Source organism: Pelodiscus sinensis, chromosome 7, assembly GCF_049634645.1.
Source record: "Pelodiscus sinensis isolate JC-2024 chromosome 7, ASM4963464v1, whole genome shotgun sequence".
Lineage (NCBI taxonomy): Eukaryota > Metazoa > Chordata > Testudines > Trionychidae > Pelodiscus > Pelodiscus sinensis.
Genome location: NC_134717.1, coordinates 68,007,599 through 68,021,400, shown reverse-complemented (window position 1 = coordinate 68,021,400; position 13,802 = coordinate 68,007,599). Strand labels below are relative to the sequence as shown.

The 13,802-nt window shown below is 40.9% G+C and overlaps 1 protein-coding gene across 2 annotated transcripts in view; it reads left to right on the top strand.

The window, feature by feature from the left end:
• Nucleotides 1–13,802, top strand: part of TMEFF2 (transmembrane protein with EGF like and two follistatin like domains 2) — a 221,999-nt gene that overhangs the window by 7,605 nt on the left and 200,592 nt on the right. For both annotated transcript variants that reach the window (XM_075934210.1, XM_075934213.1), the window contains exons 3-4: nt 1,199–1,328; nt 6,460–6,486. In XM_075934210.1, the coding sequence (XP_075790325.1) occupies nt 1,199–1,328; nt 6,460–6,486 (157 nt within the window). The remainder of the gene's footprint in view (nt 1–1,198; nt 1,329–6,459; nt 6,487–13,802) is intronic.

The window sequence follows — 13,802 nt, the reverse complement described above, 5'->3', positions numbered from 1 at the left end:
CTGTGTGGAGGCCTACAATTAATTCAACTCACACAACTGTATGCGTTAATCATTTCTGTAGCCATTTGTATCTAGGCAGATTTCAAATTCATATTGACATCAGTTTCATACTGGATATCAAGTGTATTAGCACAACATAAAACACTTCATGGCATAAGATAGCTAAATTGATAGTGTGACTTTTTAATTTTTATGTGGTTTTTAAACAGAGGTGATCATTTGTAAATAATAATCTTGATCATTACTTTTGTTATAATTAAACAATGAGGCATATCAGGAGTATAGTAATCATGAGATAATCATATCCCCGGCATAATTATCAGGTACAGGGCACATCCAAGTATCTTTAATACCTCAGAGTGTGATTATCTTATGATAACTACACCCTGTAGGTTGCCTAATTTCCATTATAAAATGGAATTATTTTTATTAAAATGAAAAAGCAGGGGTAAAAAAAACGTGTTCTTTTGGTAATGGAGAAAAATAAAACTGATAGTTGACAATACTGAGCAGAATTTTCAGATGAGCTGATAACATGTATATTATTCAGTCTCTCTGATCTTTAGCATTTTTTATGACATGCTTTGCAGTTCTGGTCCTGATGCCTTCAACATGCAAAGGAGAACTCTGAACTCAAGGAAATGCTGTAACGAAAGCTTTTTGAAAATTTTCAAATGTCAACATTTTTAATGAAAAATAGGACGTGTCTTTGGTGATTATTTTCATTAAAAAATCCATGATGATTGTTTCCCAATCAATTTTAATTATGAGACAACTCGTGCCTATTATCTTCCAATGGAGCGGGAGTGCATGCATTGCCATACCGCAGCAGGCCAGTAGTACATCTTGTCTAGCATTTTGTCTTTGAATAGCCAGCACCAATTACTTTAAAGATATATGAAAGTCCATAGTGGACAGTTATAAAATAACTAGACCATATGGGAAGTTTCTTCCTCACACCTGTCAATTAGAAGTCAAGTTGTGCTCTGAAGCATGACTGTTTATATCCCTTCAGGTTTTCTCCTGTAGTCCTACTAATAATGATAGATTTATAAAGAGTAAGCAAGGATCAGGCAGTTTCTAATCTCCTGTTGTTTTCATGGTGTTTTATTTTTTTGAGGGGGGTGGGGAATGGATTGGCATGGCACCATTTGGTGGTTGTTACTAATTACATTCTTTCCTTTTCTGCATTCATTAGTGTAACAGCGACTATGTGCCAGTGTGTGGCTCCAATGGCGATACCTATCAAAACGAATGCTACTTGAGACAGGCTGCCTGCAAGCAGCAGAGTGAAATACTTGTGATGTCTGAAGGATCATGTGCAACGGGTATGTATAATGCTCTGTTTGTAGAGAACTTTGCTGGAAACCAGATAAAATAGCTTGCATATCATGATAAGGATTCCAGGCATATTAACTCCAGATGAATAATTTACCATACAGACCTAAGCAGCTACTGCATCCATCCATCCATTCTTTTTTTTTTTTTTTTTTTTTTAAGATTCTGTATGTTGCTTTAAGGAACAGGGCATAGAATACTATTTCTGTTTTAATATCAGTGGAGTAGCCAGCATGGAATATTTGTGTGGCTCTACCTTCTAGTTGGCAGGCAATTACGGGGGAGAGAGGGAGTTGAGAGGACAGGAGGGATGGGAAGCCAGCCTCTTCCCACCCCCTGCAGCTCACCTGGCTGGGGGTGATGGATGGACCGTCTGATCATGGGCTCTCTGGGGCCCTGGGCATGCACTTAGCTCTAGGAGGAGATACTGCTCTCCGGCACACGTGGCTCCTCGCTCCCTTCCAGGTCCCATTGCCCCGCACCAGGCCTAGCTCCCCCGTGCTGAGTACCTACCTTTTCTGAAGATATCCTCTACCGCTTCCAGCCACCTACTCACTCACTCTCCTCTCAGTGGCAGATTAGCCACTGGGCCAACCTGGGACCCTGGAAAAATGGGTGCACCTGCTCTGCCCTTCTGGCACTCCCGTGACGGGGATGGAAGGCTTGCTCCACTGCACATGCCCCACAAGTGCTTCAGGGAGGTGAGGGGCTGAAATGTGGGGACTTGCCCCCTCCACCTGCCCAGCCCTGGCAGGAGTGCCAAGCAGGCAGGCAGAGCAGAGCAAGTCTCTGTATCCTGTCCCTGCTCCCTGGATGGGAAGCCCCTGACCCCTTTCCCTACCAGAAGCACAGGCAGGTGGAGCAAGGCAAGTAGTGGGGCCAGAGCAGAGCTGGGGCTAGTGAGCGGGCCTGGATGTGAAGTGTATGGGTATGCCCCTGTTGCATTCTGCCATGTACAGTGCATTTCATAGAGTTGTATAATGTGTCTACAAGTAACTGGAAATAGAGATTAATCCGGCAGATCAGAGACCTAAATGCTTTGTTTGTGTCCATGGCACTCTGTAATCTGGAGGAGCTAGCATATCAGTGTTACTGCATATGGTAACTCTTCTGTATTTTGTCATAAATGTAGGACTAGATCCGCAGATGGTATAAACCAGCAGAGCTTCTGTGCAGGGCCGGATTAAGGCATGGTGCCCCTTACTGCTGCCATCAGGTGCCGCGCACCCGGTTCCTGGATCACGGGCTGCAGCAGCTCCCAGCGGCCACCCTGTAGCGGCCGCCCGAAGCGGGGGCTACGTTAATCCCAGCAGAACTAGCCAGCAGCGTCCTTTCCCCCGTGGCCGCGGGGCCTTGCACGGCCAACCTTGGCCCGCCCCGGGCGGTCCCGGACTGCGCGCCAGCAGCAGTAGCCATACTGGGCCGGGCCAGGCATGTGTGTCCTGCCTCCACCAGCTCCGCTCGCCCTCTCCCACGTGCCGGCACGGGGGCGGGGCCGCGCATGCGCCCTTCCCCAACCCAGGACGCAATTAAACTGTCTGCCCGGGGCGCCGGAATGGCTCGGTCTGGCCCTGCTTCTGTGACTGCCATGGAACTATACTGATCTATACTGGATAAGGTTCTGGCCCTTAACTTTAAGTTAAGTTAGTGAAATTGTGGAATGGTCTCTGTACTACTTGGAGGAATTTGTTGAAGAACATGCGGTGAATGAGTATTATTTCTTTAGGCCCCTTTCCTTAATCTGGGAGCTGTGAAATACTCATAGCCCTCCTATATGAATTATACAGAAAGATGAATGAGCATAATCTGACAGGAAAACTGACTTGCTCTTTCCCGGAGTTCCCAATGTTTTCCTTTTGTGTTCTGTACTCATTAGAGGTGGGCAATGAAATGAACTTGAAAAGAAGCAAGCTTTTGTCCTCGAGGGAACTCTTTAAATATAAAGCAGAACTTTTCAGATTGGGATAGAAGAGTCAGTAAAAAGTGCATTAGAAAAAATATTATGCACAGCAGCAATCTGTATGTCTTGCACTTAAGAGAAATGTTTCTTTCTGTAAATTATGGTTTATCTGAAACTGTTACCTAAGGCTGTGTCCAGACTCAGGGGTTTTTTCAAAAAAAGTAGCCTTTTTTCGAAAAAACTTCACCTGCGTCCAGACTCAAGCCGCGTTCTTTCGAAATTAAATCGAAAGAACACGGCTTTTCTTTCGATGGCGGTAAACCTAATTCTACGAGGAAGAATGCCTTCTTTCGAAAGTTCCTCTTTCGAAAGAAGGCGTTCTTGAATGTAAATAGGGCTTCCTCGAAAGAGAGCATCCAGACTCGCTGGTTGCTTTCTTTCGAAAAAGCAAGCCGCTTTTTCGAAAGTTCCGCGTGTAGTCTAGACGCGCTCTTTCGAAAGAGGCTTGCAGTCTAGACATAGCCTAAGAGTTTTCAAAGGGAAAAAGATATTCTGTGATGTTCTTTGTCTAGAAATTGGTGTTATCTTGAGTTCTGTCAGGAAGAGTCAATTTTGGCAGAAGAGTTTCTTTTAGGACAGATATTGGGGGGGTTTTTTTCATTAAAAAGTTTAATAGTCTAATTCCGCTTTCTTGCTGCATCATTTCTTAAGATTTCCCATTATTTCTTGTACTTATTTTGGCGAAACCTTCTCCAGTGTTAAAGATACTCAGGGAGGAAAGAAAACTAGGAATCCTGATGTCTTGAATATTTGATTGCTTTTTCTCTCCTCCCGAAGGCAGAGTTTATGAACCTGATCTATTGCCCACTGATGTCAATGAGAATCTTTCTATTCACTTTGTGGGGCTTTAGATCAGATTTTATCTGAGAGTGCGCTTTGCTTTTGGTGGGGCTGCTGGAGAATTAATGGATCTCTCTGTAGATGGCAGTCGAGAGAGCAGAATGTTGACAACAAGAATACCCCTGTTCCATCATGCTGAGAGGAGAGTGCTAAATCAACTGATCTGCAGGTTTGGAATCTGCTGGATTCCCCTCAGAGGATGGCATGAGAGGGAGTAATACAATCCCATCTTACATGGGAGGGTATATCACTGAAAACACCTGGTGAATAAAGAAAGGATGGTGAGAAAAAAAATCCTCAAGAATGGCTAGATGGAGTCTGGATATGAGTGTGTGGAAGGAGAAGGAGAAAATATGAAGCTTCTTTCCTCCAAACAGCTGGGAATTGTACAGCGTACCTAAAGGAAAGAAAGGCTTGTGTTTGTTTCTTCCCAGCTGCGGGACATGAGAGGTGGTGGGCAGTCCCTGCTTTCCAGGCATCACTATGGCTGTGTCCAGACTCAGGGTTTTTTTCGGGAAAAGTAGCCTTTTTCCGAAAAAACTTCCCCTGCGTCCAGACTCAAGCCGCGTTCTTTCGAAATTAAATCGAAAGAACGCGGCTTTTCTTTCGATGGCGGTAAACCTCATTTCACGAGGAAGAACGCCTTCTTTCGAAAGTTCCTCTTTTGAAAGAAGGCATTCTTCAATGTAAATAGGGCTTCTTCGAAAGAGAGCATCCAGACTCACTGGATGCTTTCTTTCGAAAAAGCAAGCCGCTTTTTCGAAAGTTCAACGTGCAGTCTAGACGCTCTCTTTCGAAAGAGGCTTGCAGTCTAGACATAGCCTATTTGTGTTAGACTACAGAGACCTTCCTCTCACCAAGCAGCTGGCCTGGAGATGGTGTGTGGTGGGGAGTAGTTTGGAGAACCAGATTAGGAATATGGGTGTTTCACAGAGGAGAGCACTATCAGATTTTATTCCATTTTCTAAGCATTCCTTGCCCCCGCTGTTCATGATCATATGGTGAAAAAAGCCCACCGTTTCAAGATTTAGCCAGCTAGAAAACCAGCACAACTGAGTAATGTGGCTCATCTGTTTATTTAGCTAGCTGCAAGGTTTAATTGGTAACCCACTGCTGTGGCCAAAAAAAAAAGTCTTGCTAATCTGAAGATTTTTTTTTTTATCTGAGTAATGACTGAATGTACAAACCAACTTAGATTAACAAGATCTGACCATAAATAAATTGGGCTTCAACTCTTGATATACAAACAGAATCACAATCTTGTCTTTGCAAGCTCTCCATTTGCTCTCTCTTTCTAACTGCCTTTGACACTGAGCAGTGTTTGCTAGTTGAGCTTGCCAGTAAAAAGAAACTCTTGACAATGCAACTTTCTTTTTTGCTTTCATCAGTGCCTTTATTATATTAAACTGCTGAAAATGGAGACAGAATTTAGATTTTCTTTCAGCCAGAAGCCTCTCCATTTGTGTGCATTTTTGCACATTGATTTGTTAAGAATGCTTCTTAATGAAGTTCTTTGCTTGACAATTTCATGTGGCTGCTCTTCCTAAAACTGGAAACATGAACAGTATAGCTAAATTTCTTCAGGCTACGATGAAGGATTTAAAGACAAAGCACTTCATATAGCAAGCAAGTAACCATTATGAGATTCTATAATTCTGACCTTTCCTTTAAAAAAATTAAACTAATTATTTCCACTTACAATGTTAATCTGAAAATGTGGGGGAGCGAGAAAAGGAAGATTAGCCATTTTATAAAAAAGGGTTTGCTTGCTAGGTATTCACTATAAATATTTCCTTTCTTTATTGCATAGGCATTCTATTTATGGTAGGAATATTGAGTCAGTGTTTGTCATCAAACATTTTGGATATTCTTACATATATGAAGCTCTTAAATATTAATGACTATATGTGACATTCATTTCTATACGTTCCAAAACCTAATGAAAAATATTTTTCTTAAATATGATATGTGTAAGGGGGGAAATGGAAGTGCACATAAAGTAACTTTGAAAAACTATTAATCACAAAGCTCTTGAAGATAGTTTATCATTCTCAGCAAATGAAACAGACGCTTAGGAGAACATTACAGCACTCCTGTGCTTTGGCTTTTTCTGTCTTTTATGAAGGCTTTTTAAAAGAAAATTCAGGCATCAGAAAGCTGGCTTGAGAGAATCATGTAAAGATTAGATCTCTGTAATTTACTCAGAGACAACATTAAACATAAAATACACCATGATACATTTAACCGAGCAGTGTTGCCTTATATATTCATAGTTTAGATTGCCGCATCTAACTATAAATTTCATTGTGTTCTCTCTTCAGATGCAGGCTCAGGATCTGGGGATGGAGGTAAGAAACTTCTTATAATATTATTCTGCCACAAGGTCTTTCTCCTTTCCATAGTGTAAGTGATGTGCTTTTGCAGTTTTGCTGTAACACTATGTATTGCCTTTCATTTAGGTTTTTCTGAAGTGACATTTTGCATTTTAGTCAAGCTGAATTCTGATGAAGACATGCCGTTTTCTAGGGAAATTCAGCAACCATATTACTTCTGAGAGGATTTTGTATTATTTATGAGTTGTACTGGCACTCTATCTCCATCTGCTGTTTCTAGCACACTCATTTGTTCTAAGTTTAAAATAATATTTCTCCTGTTTTTAAAACACAAACCAAACCCCTTGTGTTGTCAGTCTTCCCACTGAAGGATTCAAACCAAATAATGTGCCGTACCAGAGAGCATTCTTGTAGTAGTTTATTAAGAGAAAATGTCATTTGTAGGAAAATGAAGATGTGGCTTTAATAGAAAACAAAACAAAACAAAACAATGAACTCTAGTTACTTAAGACAGACAGTGTCTTTAATTCAGATTTTTTTTTAAATAAATTGTGTATGGTGATTTGTTAGTTAAACATTTTGAGTTAGATCACAGGTCTTGAACACAGTCATTGTAAGCAAGAGGCAGCGCATAGCTGCAAAGGAGGCTCTGGGACGCATTTTGCCCAAGGGGATTTTTTGCGTCACAATCAAAGGTGTGACTGCAACACATGTTGACATATCCACACTAGCTTTGATCTCTCAGGTTCAACGGTAGTGGGGCTAGTGCAACCAATGAAGTAGTAAGACTCTGCAAGCCTGACCTAGATTCTGGGTAGATACTCCAATGACTGGACCAGACTGTCATAGCTTTGCTGCTATTATTCTTTGAGCTAGCTAGATCAAAGCTAGTCCAGGTGTGCCTTTGGATGCTGTACTCCTACCTTGGATTACAGTGTAAACATGCCTACAGAGAAAAGGACAATGCCTCCCAAGCTCCCTGGCTGTGGTAGGGCAGGGAGGTAAGTTTTCTGAGTACAGGATCATGACTTGACCGGATTGTGACTACTCAGACCTCAGCCTCATTGGCTGGTCCATAGAAAAGTGGGGCCATGGATTTGTCTCTAAGGGAGCATAAGGTACAAAATCCTTGTATTCCCACCCAACTGCCAGCCACTTCAGGATCTAGAGCAAATATCTGAATAGGCTTTGTGTAAGCATGCAAGGAGAGAAAACAATTGCTCCCCTTCATTTCATTTCCCTGCATAGTCACCCTGGGGCTAGCCAGAAATTCTCCCTAAAACAGTCCCCTGTAGTGTTGGAAATCTTACCCTGTACTTGTGCTAGTACAGGGGCTGTAACAGAGTGGCTTGCCCCTTACGTCTGGTGGCCTGGGTTCAACCAACTTTGTTTCCTAAAAGAACTCCCTGTGCTGTATTAACAGCCTTGATGGGGCCTAGTGGTCAGCTGATTCCCTACAGAGGGTAGCAAGAAGCTGTTAAAAGCCCAGGAAGCTGTGGCAGAGAATAAGGAAAAGCTCTTGTAGGAAATATCCTGGAACCAGGGGAGTTGCTTCAGTGAGGAGTTGAGGTTGCCTGTAAGGCAGGAGTATCACACTGGCACCAGGGTATTAACTTGAGTTCCAGCCTGGTAAAACGTGGGAGTGACGGTTGTACTGGGACCCTGCTCCAAGAAGGAGGACTGGGGACTTCTTATCTAAGAAAAGAGAGATACTAAGTGTGGGGTGGGGGCCTGAAGGGCCAGACTGTGTCAAGACTAGGGTTGCTGATTAATCGCAGTTAACTCAAAAAAATTGATGTCAATTAAAAACATGATTAATCACAGTTTTAATCTTACCATTAAATAATAGAATACCAATTGAAATTGACTAAAGGGTTTGGGGTGTTTTTTGACATGTTGGTTTAAATTACAACACAGAATACAAGGTGTACAGTGCTCATTTTATATTATTATTTTATTACAAATATTTGCCCTCTAAAATGATAAAATAAATAGTATCTTTCAATATACCTCAAGTCTATAGTGCAATCCCTTTATGTGAAAGTAAAACTCACAAATATAGATTTTTTTGTTATGTAGCTGCACTCAAAAACAAAACAATGTCTACAAGTCCACTCAGTCCTTTTTCTTGTTCAGCCAATTGCTAAGACAAACAAGCTTGTTTACATTTAGGTTATGTGTACACTACCAATAAGTTATTTTGAAATAATAACTCCTGAAATAACTATTTTGAAACAAGCCTATTCATCTTCACAAGCAGGAGTTATTATTTTGAAATAACTCCCCAGTGTAGACATGCTCTTACAGTACTACTACCTACTTCTTGCTTACAGTGTAACCTGAAAGTCTGAACAGGCATTTTCATGTCACTCTTGTAGCGGGCATTGCAAGGAATTTACATACCACATATGCTAAACGTTCATATGCCTCTTCATGCTTCAGACACTGTTCCAGAGACCGTGTGTCCATGCTGATGATGCTCATTTAAAAAAAAGAATGCATTAATTATACTTGCAACTAAACTCCCTGTGGGAGAATTGTATATCTCCTGCTCTGTTTTAACCACATTTTGCCATATATTTCATGTTATAACAATCTCACATGATGACCCAGAACATGTTCATTTTAAGAACACTTTTAATGAAGATTTGACAAAACACAAAAAGGTGCCAATGTGAGAATCTAATGATAGCTACAGCACTCAACCCATCTTACTCAGATTATGAAAATGAACATTCATCAGTCCACATTGCTTTGGATCATTATTAAATAGAATCTTAGAATACTAGAACTGGAAGGGACCTTGAGCGGTCATGGAGCCAGTCCCCTGCCCTCACGGTAGGACCAAGCACCATCTAGATCATCCCTGATAGATGTTTATCTATCCTGCTCTCAAATATCTCCAGTGATGAAGACTCTACAAACTCCCTAGACAACTTATTTCACTGTTTAACCATCCTGGCAGTGGATGCATGTCCTCTGGAATGTTGGTTGAAGCACAAAGGGACATATGAAACTTTAGCATATCTGGCACATAAATACTTTGCAACACTGGCTTCAGCAATGCCATGTAAACACTTGTTCTCACCCTTTCAGGTGACATTGTAAACAAGAAACAGGTAGTATTAGCTCCTGCAAATGTAAACCAACTTGATTGTCTGAGCAATTGGCAGAACAAGAAGTAGGACTGAGTGGGAGTATAGGCTCTGAAGTTTTACATTGTTATATTTTTTGAATGCAGTTATTTTTGTTCGTAATTCTACATTTGTTAAGCTCAACTTTCATGATAAAGAGATTGCACTATAATACCTGTATTAGGTGAATTGAAAAATATTATTTCTTTGGTTTTTTACAGCACATATATTTGCCATCAAAAATAAATTTGAAGCAAACACTATACACTTTGCATTGTGTGTTGTAATCAAAATCAATATATTTAAAAATGAAGAAAACATCCAAAATATGTAAATAAATGCTATTCTGGAATTGTTTAACAATGTGATTAGTCACATGATTAATTGAACTGCTTCACAGCCCTAGTTGGGATTAAATCCAATGAACTCTAGAGGGAAATGTTTTGTACCTTTGGATGTGTGACGTGCAGCTTTTAAGGGGCTCCAAAGAGTGACCTCTGCTCTTGAAGGAGCTGCCCCATTACAGGAATCTAAATTTTACAGGAAATGGATCACGACTTAATAATGAGATGGTCTCATGGACCAACCAGGCTTCATTCATGACTGTAGAGATGTTACTTGATGGGATTTAGCTGCCTCTTATGTAATTTATCAAATGGCTTATGAGGAGGTGAGCTAACATTCATCTCTTTGTGATTTACCAATCTAATTATGTTATCTATTCCATGTGAAATACGAAGTGGGACATCTCAGGCAAAAATAAGCTAGAGGCCCCCCATTGATTTCAGTAGGGCTAGGATTTCACCCTAAATAATTTTAATAATAATGCTCTGAACTTTCAGGTTTTGATTCTTTTTCACCACCAGTTTTATACTGTAACTTCGTTGACTTCAGTGAACTTACATTGATGCAAATCAGGGATAAGTAAGATAGAAACAGACCCTTACACTTCTTTTCATTCAGAGATGCTTATGTAAACAGTAGATAAGACTTATAGACTCATAGACTTTAAGGTCAGAAGGGACCATCATGATTATCTAGTCTGACGCCCTGCACACTGCAGGCCACAGAATCTCACCCACCCCCTCCTAGAATAATCCTCTCACCTATATCTCAGATATTGAAGCCTTCAAATACTTTGAAGACCCCAAGAAGCAGAGAACCCTCCAGCTGTGATCTGTACCCCATGCTAGAGAGGAAGGCGAGACACCTCCAGGGCCTCTGCCAATCTACCCTGGAGGAAAATTCCTTCCCGACCCCAAATATGGCGATCAGCTAAACCCTGAGCCCGTGGGCAAGACTCACCAGCCAGACACCCAGAAACTTCTCTATAGTAATTCCTATCATCCCTCCATTGACCTATTTACCTCTGATAATGAATGGTCAATTAGTTATCAAGATCATGTAATCTCATCAAACCATCCCCTTCATAAACCCATGCCATTGGCATGTTATTGCTCCTACAGTGTGAAATGTATTCTATAACTACAGAAAGCCAAATGAGCCATGGAGGCAAATAGTGTAGCTGAAGTCGACATATTCACCATGGCATCTTGCATGCAGTAAGGTCTTTGGGGTCTGCTCTCTTGTACAAACCACCTACACTTCTCATCTTGATAGAGTATCAGGATCAACAGGAGTACTCTTGACTATCTGGTTATTATGCATACAGTTGGTGCAATATAGCGACTGCTAGTGGATCGATGGCTGCAGCGTCAATCTACCGCATAGCGGAGACAAGGCCTTAGAGTGAATTCATTAATTTTTTCTTAACCATTGATTGACAAATCACAAGTAAATGGGCACTTTTTTTACTGTTGTCTTAAGTTCTCTTCTTCCATTATCCACCTGCTGGGGGGAAAGGGGGGAAGGAGGGATCTGAATTTTTAAGTGTAGTTTAATTTTGTTTTCAGACAGCTAACATTTTATTTAAAGGTATATTAATTATATTTATCTACTGATGTTCATGGTTTTAGAAAGTGCCTACCTATTTTGGGGTGCCTCTGTTTTTTACATAGCCAGCTTGAGGCACCTTATAAAGTGAGGTGGCTTTCAGAGAGTAGACACTCAGCATTTTCTAGAAGTCAGGCCCTTTTCAAGGGATTTCAGAGTGGGCACCCAAAAATACCCTCAAAATCTCTAAGCACTTCTGAAAAGTTTGCCTATATACTTCTCTCTTGGGATTATCTTTTTACAGCTGGCTACAAAATGTGGATGAAGTCTTCAGAAGTGCAGAGAAAAGAAGGATTTCTGATTAATACAGTATATTCAGTACAGGTTCAACGTCCCTGATCCAGCACCCTTGGGACCTGACCAGTCCCAGATTAGGGATTTTGCTGGACCAGGGGAGGAAAAGCATCCTGCCAATGTAGACGTGCTTTTCCGGAAATATTTATAACGGAAAAACTGTTCCGTTTTAAGCATTTCTGGAAAAGGTTGCCAGTGTAGACTTAGCCACAATGTATACTTAAGTTAGGTCTTTCAGGCAGATCATCTGTAAGAGATTTTTCAGATAAAGGGTCAAATAAAATTAATGCCATCTATAGAAAACAGATAGGATTTGAAGATTGTTTATAAAAAAAAAAATACAGAGGGAACAAACTTCACTGTTCTCCTGAGGCAGAGAATCAGACTCAAAGAGCAGAACAAACAAAAGCATAAATTCAAAACAATTTGAGTTTAAAAGCATCTTAACAGGATCTCAGGGCATTGGCAAGGCAGGTAGTAGAGCAGTAGATCTGAGAAGTAGACAGGATCAAGTTGGAGCATCCATTTTAAAATCTACAAAGCTCACTTCTATAACATAAGGCAGCTAATGCAGTTCTCAGAGTACAGAAGTATGTGGATTAGGTTTGGCTTCTCAAAGCAAAGTAAAGTAAAATTCTCACTACATCATTCTTTACTCAACAGTATCCTGTTGTGAATGCTGCAACATCTTCTAGATTTCATTAGAGTAGGGCTTGAAAAATCCACTCAGTGGTGATGAGCAGAAAGTTTTCCTTGGGGAAGTGTGAGAGTCTAGTCATCAATTTCTGCATAATTTGAGCTTTCTTGATTTCATTTATACTCTTTTATCTTATAATTTTAAAAATAAAATATAACCTTCCAAATGGAAACTGAGGTAGTATTGTCTTCCCAAATCTGCATGCTAACAGCACCAGTGGTTCTCCAGCTACCCAGAAACTTGCCAATCAGCAGCAAAATGCAATTAACAAAGCTAGTCAGTTTCACTACTGCTACTTTTAAGGATCTAAATGTCAGAAAATCTGTCAGAATTTAAGTTAGTGTTGGGTCTGCTGCCTGTGACTTGGGGAAGTACGTGAGCAGCTAGCGGGGATGGTTGTGAAAATACTTATGGAAAGGTTGAATTTTTACAAATAAGTTGGAAGGTGAGCAGAGTAGTGGAAATCTCTCCCTCATCCAATAACTAGGAGGCTCTAGCATGAGCTCAATAGATAAGTGCCTGTTCCTGTATAGCAAATTGGGAATGTGGAGCTTTAAACTTATGACATCTTCTACTCAAAGGCTAATACTAAAGGTGGAGCCACCAAGATGGGTTCTGGGAAAACAACTTAGCAGAAATCTCAGCAACCAAACCCTCTCTTTTCAGCAGCTGCAGTTGACAAGGACTTTGCTGCTTGTGTTCACCTATACCTTTATATCCACCTCTGGCTGATAGGTTCAGTCCAGCTCTTAGGGTGTATGGTAAATTTTCCAACCCCTGCACTAGTGTGTAATGTAGATACAAGACTTGACACAATCACTGCCTCCTCTAAGATGTTACTGCCTGGTAAACAGAAAACTGTACTCTCCCTTCACTGTCTGAATCAGTGAGCTCTCCACTGCATAGTCTTTTAATGACCTTTGTGGATTTCCCATTTGGAAGTTAGTGCTTCTTCATGCACCATTAACATTCCCTTAGTCCACTACTGATTCCCTGCTATGTTAATATGTCAACATCTGCAATATTCCAAGACTAGTGGGGACAGGAAGCGAGGCATAGAAATAGGGCATCTGCCAGTGTCTTGATAGCCAGGGGATTCTTAGGCTATTTGAAGTGTAGGGGACCAAGTCCCCTCAGCATTCATGGGTTGGAGAACCCAGTGGAATGAGGAACACGCCATATGATAAAACTCCATTTCCTGCCCTTATGAGAAAAACTCCCTAAAAGGAGAAACATAAAGATGTAGAATCAAA